At 58.5% G+C, this 13,266-nt stretch overlaps 1 protein-coding gene across 2 annotated transcripts; it reads left to right on the top strand.

Annotated features, from left to right (window-relative positions):
* Positions 1 to 88: 88 nt before the first annotated feature.
* Positions 89 to 13,063, top strand: GRAMD2A (GRAM domain containing 2A). 2 transcript variants are annotated; one of them, XM_086756937.1, is made up of 13 exons: positions 89 to 176; positions 812 to 1,168; positions 3,750 to 3,863; positions 4,570 to 4,627; positions 6,065 to 6,137; positions 6,218 to 6,321; positions 7,102 to 7,200; positions 8,132 to 8,203; positions 9,297 to 9,359; positions 10,622 to 10,778; positions 11,118 to 11,217; positions 11,319 to 11,426; positions 11,935 to 13,063. In XM_086756937.1, exons 3-13 carry the CDS (start codon positions 3,760 to 3,762, stop codon positions 11,936 to 11,938), a joined length of 942 nt encoding a protein of 313 aa, XP_086613063.1. In that variant the 5' UTR covers positions 89 to 176; positions 812 to 1,168; positions 3,750 to 3,759; the 3' UTR covers positions 11,939 to 13,063. The 2 variants fall into 2 exon arrangements, with proteins under 2 accessions (XP_086613063.1, XP_086613064.1); XM_086756938.1 differs by lacking the exon at positions 11,935 to 13,063 and having other exon boundaries at positions 11,319 to 11,430.
* The last annotated feature ends 203 nt before the right edge of the window (positions 13,064 to 13,266 follow it).

Raw genomic sequence — 13,266 nt, 5'->3', positions numbered from 1 at the left:
GGCGGGCGGAAGAGGGAGAGGAGTCGAGGGACGGCGGCGGGCGGCAGCCACCAATGAGGGCGCGCGGCGGGGGCGTGGAGTCGCGGCGGGCGGCCAATGGGCGGGCGCTGGGGCGCCGCGAGGAGATCGGGCGCGCGGGGCACGACGGCGCCGGGCAGCGCGGGGCAGCCGCGCAGGTAGGGGCGGGGTGGGGGCGAGGGGGAACCGTGAGGGCGAGGGGAGGCTCCGGGTACCGGGGGGCCTCGGGGCACGACCCCGGTGCGGCCGGGGGGCCAGGGGCCAGTCCTCGGCCTGGCCCCCGCTCTTGTCCCCCGGCGGCGTCGCGCTCTGAGGGGAGCGCGGAGGCACTGGGGCCTCCCCGCCCTGCTGAGGGGCTGAACCGGACCGGGCCGCCGGGGGGGTCCCGCCGCTGCCCGGCCCGGGAGCCGCCGGCTCTGTCCCGGGGGGCGGGAGGGCGCTCCGAGTCCGGGCGGAGGCTGGGGACCGGCTCCGGGGGCTGCCCCGGCTGCGGGTCAGTGCTGGGCGGCGGCCGAGCCCCCCCGGGGCCGTGAGGGGACCGAGGCCGGGCTCTCTCCGTGACCGGGAGCTCGTAGAGCGGCGCCCAGTAAAATCCCGTATCCCGGGCGCTGGGAGAGGTCCTGAGGCCTCGGCTCTCCCCCCGGCTGCGACCCGCCGGGCGCTGAGCCCTGGAGGGGGGGGCGGTTCCGGGGGGTCGGGACCCCGGGGGCGGAGGCGCGGGGGCCCGGGGGGACCCGGAGGGCTCGGCCTGGGCCTGCTCCCCGTGACCTCCCTCCCGCCTCTCTCCTGACAGCGCCGCCGGGGACCGGCCCTTCCCCTCCAGCATCCTCGGCGGTGGCTCCGCTCCAGCAGCAGCCACACGGGATTGAAATGACCTTGAGAGCCGGCAACAAGGGCAGCTCGCCGGATCCCGCCCGGGCTCGCTCAGGGCAAGGCAGCCCGCCCGCAAGTGCCTCCCTCCAGCTCTGATCCCCGTTTGGGTTTTTTTTGTTCATTTTTCCGGGAGGCGAAATCCCTGGCTCACTGTCTCCTGCCTCCGCCGCTCACTTCCCCCTCGCTTGCCCCGGCAGCGGGGAGGGGATCCAGCGAAAATCGAACGCCGCCGGAGGGGCTCGCGCCGAACCTTTTCCAGGCCGGATCCCAGCGCTGTGTAAGGGAAGGGAGATGCCGATCCGTGGGGAAGGAGAGGCGCTGGGCTTCGCCTGGCAAAGCCACAGCCCGGGAGGCGAGCGGGGGGGTCTGGGGGAGCCTGCGTGGGCAAGGAGAGGGGTGTCAGCCCTGGCACGGCGGACAGGGGGTCGGCAGGTTGCTAGCAATGTTTTCCTTTTGCCGGGAACTCGTGTGCTCGCCCGCTCTGCCTTGTCTTGGAGGCTCCACACTCCAACTGTTCTTGCTCCGCTTGGAGTTTGGGACGCTCAGGATGGTGGTTTTCATGCAAGAGCAGCTTCCTGCTAAAAAAAATTCCTCAAGGAGGGTGATGGTGTGAGCTGCTGGAAAGTGTTTTCCTCCCTGTGCTGGCATTGGAAGTGACTCTTGGCAGGGAGACTTCCCTGTCAGCTGTGCCTGGGGCCCAGCCTTATCTTATCCTGTGCTCCTGAATCCCGGATCCCCATCCCTGCCGTATTTGGGAGCTGGGACACAGTGAGATCAGTGAAGAAGAGGCAACCGCTGCGACGTCTCCACTGGTGCTGAGCATGCTCCTCGCAGCCCCCAGACCCTCCCTGGAGCTGCCTGCGCTGTGTCCGGGGACCCTCTCACCTGAGTCTTGTCCCTGGAAGTGACCGTAAGAGGAGGGAAAACCAGGACAACATGTGCAGCGCTTCCAAGTGCTCTCCGGCCTCTTGGCTCTTCTCGTTTTAGGGAATTTCTGTGCTTGGTGACCTCGAGGGGGTTTCTTGATGCCCTCAGCTTGAGCAGGAGGTGCCTCTCCCCATCCCGCCCCCGCCAGCCCCCGGTGCCCCTTGGTGTCAGCCTCAGTTAGGGCTTAATCCGCTCGCCCGGATTAAGTGCTGCAATTGCTTGGGGATTTAAGGGATGACGTGGGGGAAGCCGGAGCAGGATGAGCTCTGAAGAGGGAGGCTCTGGAGCGGGTTGGAGCCCCTTTTCCCCCATGAGGGCAAGGGGGAGGAAGGCTCCAGTACAAGTACAAGTTTTGGCTTCAGGGCAGCGTGGCATCGCCTGGCAGAGGGTGTTTGTGGTGTGGGGTTGCCTGTCACGAAGGCACAGGGTATCTAAGGAATCAGGCAGGGGAAAAGCCTTTGGGTGCGATACCAAGGGATGTTATTTTGGTGCTTCTTGTCGTTAGAGTCTCCTTTCCATTCCAGTCACATCCTTTCACCTGAGCTTCTCCTATAAATACCCCCCAACTTTGGTGTGTTTGTCCTGTCTCCATGATGCTCGGGCTTTGGGGCTGCGCGGGCAGCTTGTTTGCTTCGCAGACGTCGGCTGGGGGGATCCAGGAGCTGGTTCCTGGCCTGGTCCCAACTGCGTGGCACTGGTGACTTGTGTTTGGTTTTTCTGCAGCCCTGCGTGCCTCTGGCTGGGAATCATCCTGGCTCCGTTGCACTGGGGCAACTTTTTGGTTGAGCCCTTGAGGCTGCAGGGACACAGGCTCATGCGGTTTTGACTCTCAGGCGGTTTAGACGTGGCTGTTGGGGTGCGGCGTCTCATCCTGACTCTCCCTGAGGCTGTGGGGGATTATTTAGACAGGTTTCCCTTCGGATGAGCCCTTTGGACCGGGAGCAAGGTGTGTCTATAGAAGCACGAGGCAGCAAAAGAGCCCCTTTCTTTGTATCGGAAGCAGTTCGGGATGGCTTCTCTGCCTGGGCTCTGCCGCATCGCCACAGCATCGTCCCTGTTGGGGCCGGGATGCGCTCCAGCTCCGCACTCGTCCTGCCCACTGACACTCATCCTGCCTGCTGCTGTCCTGCCTGTCCCCCACCTGCTCTGGCATCATCCCTGCCCGTTGAGCCGACCTCTTTTCCCTCAAATAATTTCCTCTCTGTAGGTCCGGTGGCTGTTTGCCGGCTCTGCAGTGCCGCCAGACCCCGTGGATCGCTGCTCCAGCATCAATCCCCTGGGATCGCGCTCTGCTTTGGCTCTTGGTGCCAGAAGCACCACGGCACGGCAATCTCCGGTTGCGGTTTGCTGAGGGCAGAAGCGTCACCTTTCTGGCCTGTTGGGTGATAAGCTTCCCTGTGCAGCGCTGGGAGCGTGTTTACTTTACCTGTCATGGCCGATAAGCGCCTCTGATAAAACTCCTGATAGTAAATAACAGGCTGTAACGAGAGGGGAGTGATTAAAGGAGGGAGGTGGTGCCCTTGGCCAGGGCTCTGCTCTGGGAAGATGGTGTTTTGCCGACCGAGAGGAGCAGACACTGGCCCTTGCTGGCCAAAATCTCCATCACCCCAGGGAGTTTCCTAAACCTGTGATTTTTCCCATGCCAACCTCGATCTCTTGAGGAGGAAAGGCTCTGATTTGGAGGGTGTTATCTGAGGCAGCGGAGGGGGGAGCTGCTCCTCCTTGGCCACTCAGTTGTGAGTGCTGGGGAGTTCCTGGCAAGAAATGCCCTTTTTTTTTCTCCACGTGACTTGAGAAATCACAGAAATATTCTTGCTGTCCTTGAGTGGCAGAGGTACTAACGTCTCTGTGTGGATTGGGATTTAAGGCTCCAAAACGCATCTCTCCCCTCTCTCCATTCCCCTCGCAGGCTAACGGGCTTCTCCTTGCAGCACCACGCCGATGCACGAAAGAGCAGCTCCCCTGAAGAGCCCCGAGCTCATGCACAGCCGTGAGAAGCTGGAGGCATCCCACAAGGAGAAGAGTTTGGATTCCCTCGACGGCAGGTGAGGGGCAGCGTCCTGGGGTCTACCGTCGAGTATTTACTCTTTTTTCCTCCTGTTGTGACTTCCTGCAGCATCCCTGCTGCCTCCGAGCCACCAGATGGAACCTGCCAGCAGAAGGGGTCCCCTCTTTGTTTCACCCTGAAATATGGGGTCTATAAAAGCAGGAAGGGGAGGGAACCGGTATTCCCTCTGCCGAGGTTATTGGGAGGATTTCATGGTCTCTGTGGTTTCTCCCTTCACCTCCTTGTGTGGTGAGTGCAGATGGATGCCCCTGTGCATGGCCAAAGCTGAGTCTGTCCTCCTGCCCCAGCATGTTCCCAAATTCCCATTTGTGCTTTCCCTGGGGAAACATTGACCCAGCCAAAGCTGCCCATCACCAGCTCCTAACCTGTCCCAGGCTGCTCTGGGCTCCTTCCCCCAGTGCCAGGGTGCATTTTGGGTACAGGCACCTGGTGCTGGTGTGTCCACTGGCTTGGTGTCAGCCCGATGCAAGACAGAGATCAGCCTTCTCCTGCAGCCATTATTTAACCTCGGCACCTCCCGATGCTGCGATAAATCACTGAGACATCTGACATATGGCTTCTCAGGGTCGTTCCTCAGCTCTCTGCATCTTGCCACGTCTCTTCTTGCAGCGCACGTGTTTTTGGGTGTGGATGAGAGACCTGGGGCCCTTCACTTACCTGATGATTATTGGTTTTCCTTCCAGCCTCCACCTGAACGAAGCCCTGAAGGATGAAGACATCAAGAAATGCCACCGGGAAGTGGTAAGTCTTCAGCTTTGTGAGCGAACGGGATGGTTCGTTGTAGCCTGACCCCAGCCATTTGCCATGGAGGAGCCTGGGGGCTGTGGGAGCCAGAGGCAAAGCCACAGCAACTCCTGGTGCAGAGCAGAGGCTCCTGCCTGCGTTTTCGGAGGAGCTGATGGCGGTTTCGTGTGGCCCGTGATCTGCCGTGCAAGTGCTTTTAGGATTTTCCATCCAGAGCAAAGGAGAAAGTGGAAATTTCGACTGCAAGCAGCTCTGTTCCCCTCCATTTGAACCTTTTTGGTTGTTCAAGTTGTGTCTGAAGTATAACTTCTTGGTCTGTCTACAAACAAGAGATTCTCTAGAAGAGGAAGGAGCAGAGGAGGGAGGTGTTTTGCCTTTACCCATGAAGATGGAGAAGAAAAACATTTTACTGAATTATTCAGAGGCATCTGGGAGTGTTGTGGGATGCCAACGGGTTTGTGCTGAGGCCGAGGGGTGTTCCTTGGTTGTGGCTTGGATGTGATGCCCCACCATGTCTTCCAAAAAGCCCTGAAGTGCTCCTGCTGGCACCCTCACCATCCCGGTGTCTCTCTGGGAGGTGTCTAAGCTGACCCCAGGTGCTCCTGAGCCTTGATCCTCTTATGGCCCGGCTCATCTGGTGACAAGGTGTGCGGGACAAAGGTGACCTTGTCACCGCAGGCAGGAGGGCTTTGCCTGCGGCGCTGCCTGCACACCAGCCTCGCTGCCCCAGGGCCCTTTGAGCTGTGCTGGATCTCTCCGCATCCTTGTGAAGCATCTCATCCCTTGGATTTCAGGTGGCAGCTGTCACCGCTGTGGGGACAGCCTCGTCTCCGGTGAGCACCCCGATGTCTGGGGCGCTGCCGCCTCCGGCACAGACGACACAAATCTGCCTGCGCTGCCTTACAGGACAAACTGAGCGGATTTAATGCAGAGTGTTGAACTGCTTTGGAGCCTTTAACTTATCTACCGAATTATTTAAGGGCGAAGCTGCTGAGCCTCCTACCGCGGCTGCCGCCAGGCTTTGAAGAGGCACCGGGAATATAAATAGCTGGATGGCGCGGCGCGACGGGCGCAAAGCAAGTGTTGTCACTGTGTCCCGAATAAGGGAAGAGCTTGAGGAGGAGGAGAGAAACCGCTGGGCAAAATAAATTGCCTGTGGATGAGCCTGGGAGAAAACCAGCTCCTCGCAGAGGCTGAGCAGCCTCCTTAGATATTAGGAGAAATGTTTATTTGGGAGGATGGCACGGCGTTTGCTGGCTGCTGGATCATCCGACCCTGCTCTAGGCGCTTGGCCCCGCCGTCCCCAGCCTGGTGGGACCCCGCTGTGCCGGTCCCGGGTGCGAGGAGAGGGAATGTTTTTGCAGGAGGATTTTTTTTTTTTGAGGCTCTGTATTGACAAGGTCACCGGATAACTTTGCTCTGCTTTATTTTCAGGCTGCTAGCAAGTACAACTCCCAGTACCACAAGCTGTTCAAGGACATCCCGACGGAGGAGAGCGTGCTGAAAGGTGGGTGACACGGTGAGGGATGGACACGGGGGCGGCAGGATCCGGCACGCCATCTCCCATGTCCCTCTCTTGCCTTGCAGTTTGCTCCTGTGCCCTCCAGAGAGACATCCTCATCCAGGGAAGGCTTTACATCTCCCCCAACTGGCTCTGCTTCTATGCAAACCTTTTCGGGAAGGACATCAAGGTAACGTGGGGGCCAGCTCGCCCTGGTCCTGTAGGGCTCATAGCCCAGGCCAGCTTATCCCCTCCCACACCCAAATACCACCAAAATCACTGTCAAAAGCTATGGCGAAGGGAAGCGCGGCTGTGCCTCCCCCTCTGATCACCTGCAGCATCTGCCTGGGGAAACCAAATATTGGTTTGGTTTAAAATTCCCTGATGCAAAACCTTCTACAAGCCGCAATGGCGTTTGAAGGAAGATCAAAGGTTTCGGGTGGGGGGGGTGGATTTGAATCTCTCTTGGCTTTTCTGCTTGATTTACAATCTGATGTTTCCCCGTTAGTCTTGTGGCTGACGGGGATCTTGGGGAGAGACAACTTCCTTTAAAACTGGGCTGAAGAACTGAATTATTTATATCGGCTGCTTTAAACAAATATCTGATGGAAGCATGGGGTTTCAATGAAGTTATCCTGCCATAAATGACACCCTGCCTTGTTTTTAACTCTCCCCTGGCTCGCAGGGAGGCTGTTGTGATGGGTCTTAGGGAAACTTGCTGGATGATGCTTTCCCCATGTCCTCGCTGTTGTGGTCGAGTAGAAACCACCTCCAAGCCGAGATTAACATGGGGGGGATGCCGTGGCCTTTAACAAAACCCAGACTGTCTCTGGGAAATGCCAGCCCCTCGCGTCACTGCCCTGCTTGGGGCGTAATTACGATGCATGTTCAATCTCTGCCTTGTGAAAGAAACACCCCAGGCTCACACCGTGCCCGTCCCTGCCCGTCCCTGTGTCTTTTTGCCCTCCAGGTTGTGATCCCGGTGGTCTCTGTACAGCTGATAAAAAAGCACAAAACGGCTCGGCTGCTGCCCAACGGCTTGGCCATCACCACCAATGCCAGCAGAAAGGTAACGCCAGCACTTTGGGCATTGTTACCCGGCCTCGCCACAGCAAAACCACAGCTGGGGGATACCCTGTGATTTGAGAGGGGGGAACAAAGCGATTCCCATCCGCAGCTGCAAGCGAGGGCCGGTTGGGAAGCGAGCATGTTGCTCTGCGCTGGCAGCTGGCCAGGGCAAACACCGTGGCTTTGCTTTTGTTTCTGAATTTCACTTTGTTTCTGCGCAAAGCAAAGCTAAAGTGAAACTCAGCCGAGCCTGACAAATCCCTGCCAGGCTCAAATAAAACCTTTAAACTCCTGAAACACAAGCAGGAGAAGGTTTTGGGCCAGCATTTGAGCTGGCAGAAAATTTGGTTGAGGCTGAATTTCCAGCTTTTAAATCACGGTGGGTGTTGTCAGCTGCAGTGAGCTGACGTAGTCCTGCTCGGTGTGGCTGAGTCCTCGCCGGGTGCTGCTTGTGGCGGTGTGCGTTGCATCCCCTCCCAGGGAAGGGGTTATTCCTGCGGGATTTTGGCAGGGCGTTGTTCCTGCAGGATTTTAGCAAGGGGTGGGACAAGGCAGGATTTGGGTGTTTAAAGCAATCTGGTTGCAAGGCTGCTGTGCACCTCACGTGGGGCCTGTATTGGGCAAGGTGAGTGCTGCCCCGTGTCCCCTTGTGCTGATCCATGGGGTGTTTTTGGTCACTCCCGGCCCCGTTTGCTGCCACATCCCTCTGGGCTGAGCGTGGGAGGCCCCATGGGGACAGAAGCCGAGTGAAATCGGCCCCGAAAAAATCTGGTCCAGGTTTTGGCAGGCTGCAAAAATAGCAGCAGGGAAACTCCGCAGGGAGATGCCTGTGCAGGGGAGATTCAAGGGCAGGACGTCTCTGCCTGTCCCGTGCCCGGGGAACTGGACTCAAGATGGAGGGAATCTCGACAGCTTCTCTGTTTCTCTTGCAGTACATATTTGTGTCCCTCATCTCCCGCGACAGTGTCTATGACGTCCTGAGGAGAGTCTGCACGCACCTGCAGGTACCCGCTGCCCTGCGCCCGACAGCATTTCGATAGCCGCAAGGTTCTTTCATGCTGCATCTCGGGGAGTAAAGCTCTTTGCCATTGCCATGAAGGCTTTGGACTGCTCCCAAAGCCCTCCCTGGTGCCCTGCTGCCTCTTCTTGTCATTCTTGCTCCACAGCAAGGGATGGGAAGAGGGGCAGGAGCCCACTGAGAACGGCAGCACTTCATGACACTGCTGCATCTCCACCATCCCCTCCGCCCGATGCGGGAGGCCATCCCACTGTCCCCGTTTCATTGTTTGAAGTGATGGTGGGTGTTTCTTGACGCGCTCCTGAGCATCCCGGCGAGGCAAAGCCCATCCCCAGCTGTTGCATAGGTGTCCTGTCCCCATGAGCTGCCGGTGGCCTTTTCTGGGTCACGGATGATGGAGGCAGAGCCTGGAGTTTCTGCTCTCTCCCAGAGCGTGTATATGAATTATTTACAATCTGGTAGTAATACTAGTTCTGCTGCTCCGCACATCGCTACCTTTTCCCCAGATCTAAAGTTTTAAGGAGAGGAAAAACGGTACAAAGTAAAAAAAAAAAAAAAAAAAAAAAAAAAAATTGAATTAAAAATCCCAAGGAGGGAAGAAATCCATCATTCCTGGAGCTGGAGAGGAGGGTTGCTGGGGCCTCTGCTCCCTGCCTTTGAAGCATGTGGGAAGCAGAGCCGGAGCCCTTCCCCACCTGGAGGGGTGGCTGCCGGCTGTGCCAGGGCAACGATTTGCTCAGCCCCTTTGCCGAACTGGGGAATTTATTCTTTGAAATGTGCTCTGCCCATATATCCCCTTTTTTCCACCCCTGATGCTTTATCCCCTCTGCCAGGAGCCCTCACAGGACCCCTCGGCTCAGCTGTGGCCCTCTAGGCTTTTCGGTGATGGGAAGCAGCGATGCGGTGCTGCGTTGTCTGCCTGATGCTTTTCTTCATCCCCAAATTCCCACGCTCGCGAGTTTTAAGCAGCTGCTCTTCACAGAGTCACAAGAAATGTCAAAATTCAATTTTCTGGCTCACATTGAAGCAGGGAGAGGTGGTGCCCCAGCCAGTGACACTCGTTTCTTTCCCCCATCCAGGTTTCCAGCAAGAAGAGCTTGAGTTTGAAGGAGCTGACGGAGGAGCCCGATGCCGTGTCACTGGTAAGGGTCAGGGTGGGTTTGAGAACTCACACTGTGGGCAGGAGAGCGGCCGCCCAGCCCCCTCGGTGGGTTTAACGCCGTCCTGGCATGCTGAGGTTCAGCTGGCAGCGGCTCGCAGGGTGCAGGGTCAGCCCTTTCCCCTCGCTGCCGAGAAGAAGGTCGCACAAGGGTGTGGCTGTCGCCTTCATAGCTTGTCCTCTGGGATCCTCAAACCCTGACTTGGCAGAAACGGATGGGATGAGAGGACGGTTTGGTCAGCTTGCGGCTGAGCCCAAGCCAATGACTCGGCTGGTTGGTCTCAGGGGTCTCTTTATTGACAGAAAAACTTTGGAATGATGTGGAAAACGCTGCTGCTCTGCTCCTGATGGCTGGTGCTGTTCACAGCTGTGAACATGGGTAACAGGCTGGAAACATGGCCAGATTATCCAAAAGCCTATGGGATGAGCGGGATGGCTCATAGCTGGGAGGCTGGAGAGGGAAAGGCCTGAGTGACTGAGGGAGCACGAGGGGCTGCATTCTTGGGAGCACAGCAGGGCTTGTCCCTGCCCACCGTGGCCATGTCCCCGGCCAGCAGCATATGTCCTCTCCATGAAATGTGGGTGTCCTGTCCCTGACTCCGCTTGGTCGCAAAGCCATTGGTGCTGTGGCCCTGCCAGGCTGTAGGGGGACATCCCCCACGGGCTGGTGACCCTGCATGGTGGACTAGGAGGTGACAAGTGGGATGTCCCCCATGGGCTGGTGGCATCCCAGGAGTTGAAGGCGCTTTTCAAGGGGTGAATCTGGAGTGATCCAGGCTGGCAGCATCTCCTGGTGCTTCTGAGGGACGCAGCCCTTCAGCAGCTCCAGCCCTGGGCGCTCTCCGGCACGGGAACCCATGCCTGCTGCCACCCCACTTGATTTGGTGCCTTTCTGAGACGCACTGGGACTGGGATGCTGAGCCACGGGGTGGGCAAGGGGCTGTCAGAGGATGATGGGTGATCATGCTGAGATTCAAACCAGGTGTGAAGGAAGCAGCAATTGGTATTTGGGGCAGGCATGGGGTGCGTGGGCAGGTCCTTCCTATGGCAGTAGGAGCCTGTGTCCCCACAGGGGCATCGTGGAGGACCAGCTCCCCCTTAGGATGGTGTTTTGGACGTGCTAGTGCTCGATGAAGATGCCATAAGGTTCGAGTCCGAATCTGGCCCCACTGTGTCCTTAATGCTGCTGGTTTCATGGGAGAAACCGCTGCGGGTGGCACGGCTTACCCGGCGCTGTTCCCACAGGAGGTGATCGTCCCTGAGGGCAAGTGGAGGAAGGTGTCGCCCACCTCGCTGTCACTGTCACTGCCGGACGCCGACTACCAGTGCATCCACCGGAGCTCCGTCAGCAGCCTGAGCGCCAAGGAGAGCTCCTTCACCTCTGAGGAGCCCCTGGTTTCGGGTGAGGGCTGCATCCAACCCAGGGACACGGGTTTGTGCCCTGCCCCACACACGGTGCTGGGTGTAAACCTCCAAGAATACGTCCATCGTCTGCCCTCATGGAGGAGATTTTTGCCTTGCAGATGAGCAGGGTTGAGGCTGGGACTCAGTGATGGGGTCCTGGGGATGCGATGGCGTGTCCGGCCTGGAGGGTCTGAGCCCTCGGCGTGCTCCTGTAACAGCATACAGGCAGTGTTAGCCCACAGGGGAGGAATGTGATGCTTGAAGGTTCCCAGATGCTGGAGGAGTGTGAGCATCTGCCCAGCGTCACTGTGCTGCTGACTCTCAGCTTGCATTTCAGAAAGTGCAATAAACACCGAGGAGGAGCTGGAGGTGGAGCAGAACTGTGTGGCAGAGCTGAGACCTTCTGACTACCAGCTGCTCAAGATCTTCATTGTGCTGTAAGTGTGCCAAGGGTGGCTGCGGCATGGGGAGATGGGGGGCTGCACTGGGAATGTCCGTATCAACCACCGAGCGTTTGTGCTTTTTCCTCTGCTCGCAGCATCTGCCTCCTGGTCGTGTCCTCCTCGTACCTGGCATTTCGCATCTTCCGTCTGGAGCAGCAGCTCTGCTCTCTGAACCGGGACTACCTCTCCCGTGGGCACAGGAGGTGAGGCACCCTCAGGGACACTTCGGGGCAAGTGGGTCACACTGCAAGTGGAGGACCTGAGGGATGTGGTGCAAAGAGTGACAGCTCCACTCCATGATGTCCCAGGGATGCTTTGTCCCTTATCCTGTGCCTGCTGTTGGGATGGCTGACAGCAGACCCCAAAGTGCCATCCCCATGCAGTAGATGATCCCATCCGCTGCTGGTTTGAGCGACTGGGGAGAGCTCTGCTTTCCCTGAGACTTTCAACCCTTGGGAAAAGGTTTCCTCGTGGATTTGGGGCTGGTTCCCCAGTTTTAGGAAGCACCAGGGCATCTTGGTGGAGCTGGGCTGCACCCTGGGGGGCTAATGTAATGATGGGCATCAGCAAGGGATGGGCAGGAGTGGGTTCCCTTGGGTTGGGGACATCGGGGGGAGTCTCCCTCCTCGTGCCTGTGGGGCCTGGGCACGGGGCTGGGGTAGGGTGCCTCAGCGGCCACTCACTCCATCTTACCCTGCTCTCTGCTTGCAGGTGACCGTTACCCCCAGCGCTGGTTGAGGACGGATGCTGAGATGGTGGCACCCTGCGTACGGATCCCGGTGCTGCGTCCTCCCAGCAGTGGCCAATGTGCGTGGCCTGGCTTTCCCTCGGACGGTAAAATGGGACCAAATATCTTCTTTCTTCCTACTGGCACCCACTCCAGGTGGGACCACCCAGCCGGCTCAAGGCCACCAGTGCCAACTCCCCATCCCACTGGAAACCTGTTTCCTTCCCGGAATACTGCTGTGCCGTAGCACCAGATGATGGCTCGGGGCTGCCGAGTGGTTGGACTTCCCTTTAGGACTTGCTGCTAAAATGGGCACCATTTTTTATTCCAGACTTCAATTTTTCTTGTTAAAAGATGACCTTGGGCGCACCAGGAACTCCCAAAAATGCGGATGAGTTGCTGCTGCTGCTCTGGCTGAAGCCTGGGCCGCGACTCTGGGCTGAGCTCACCTGTTTGTCCCCATCTCTGTACCCCTGGGCTGTGGCCGGAGGAATGGCCCCAGCCCTGGGGGGTCTACGGGGACGGGGAGGGGGAGAAAGGGGCCACCAGCCCTGTGGGGCATCATCTATCCTAGCACACAAGAGTGGGGTACAATCCAGGGCCCCCCCAGCTCCGCTGGGCTCCATACTGGCCCCCAGCCCTTCTCTCCTGGAGCACTGGGGCATCTCGGGGTGTGAGCACGTGTGAGTGTGTGTGTGTGTCCCTGCAAAGCACTTTAGGGTCCCCGCAGACCAGGCGTCCTCGCTGGGGACCGCACCTGGGAATGGTGCCGGACCAGGGCTTCGTTAGCCCCACTTGCCTCGTTATGACATCCGATAGGAGCCCGCTGCTGGCACCGGTGAATGTCCCGGATCGCGACGTGTCTGTGCCCTGGTTCGTGTTAACGTTGTCACCGCATCGAGCCAAGTACCGCAGGATTTATCCCGCAGTCTCCTCTGGGAGCACGCTGGGGCAGCAGGTGATACCTGTGTGATTCCTTTTGGTTTTCTTTCCTGTTTTTTGGGAACTACAAGTGCTGATGGGGCCAAATCCCCGTGCCCTGGGGAAGAGCTCGCTGCTCGCTCTGGGCTCGGAATGGCTTTTAAATGAAAATAAAACCAGGATTTTGTAGCACATCGCTGTCTGCTGCTAGCATCCTTGCAGCGGTGCCGGGCTGTGAGCCCCGAAACGGGGTATCTCAGAATCTGTGCTGTCCCAGGGCCCCTTTGCTGGCTGTGTCCTTAGGACGTGAATTATGTGGGGACAGGCCTGTCCTTGTTTGGGCTTGGGGATGGGTGGCAGCGCCTTGTCCTCCCTTTGGGCCAGTGTTGGTGGAC

The sequence above is a fragment of the Chlamydotis macqueenii genome, chromosome 12, assembly GCF_036417535.1.
Source record: "Chlamydotis macqueenii isolate bChlMac1 chromosome 12, bChlMac1.mat, whole genome shotgun sequence".
Lineage (NCBI taxonomy): Eukaryota > Metazoa > Chordata > Aves > Otidiformes > Otididae > Chlamydotis > Chlamydotis macqueenii.
This window is presented reverse-complemented; position numbering and strand designations above follow the sequence as displayed.

What these genes read in the sequence shown, in the direction of transcription:
- GRAMD2A (XM_086756937.1), top strand. Translation starts at nt 3,760, where the DNA reads ATGCACGAAAGAGCAGCTCCCCTGAAGAGCCCCGAGCTCATGCACAGC. An exon ending in GGAGGAGAGCGTGCTGAAAG is followed by an intron (nt 6,138 to 6,217) that starts GTGGGTGACACG and finishes CTTGCCTTGCAG; the next exon opens with TTTGCTCCTGTGCCCTCCAG. An exon ending in CCACCAATGCCAGCAGAAAG is followed by an intron (nt 7,201 to 8,131) that starts GTAACGCCAGCA and finishes TTTCTCTTGCAG; the next exon opens with TACATATTTGTGTCCCTCAT.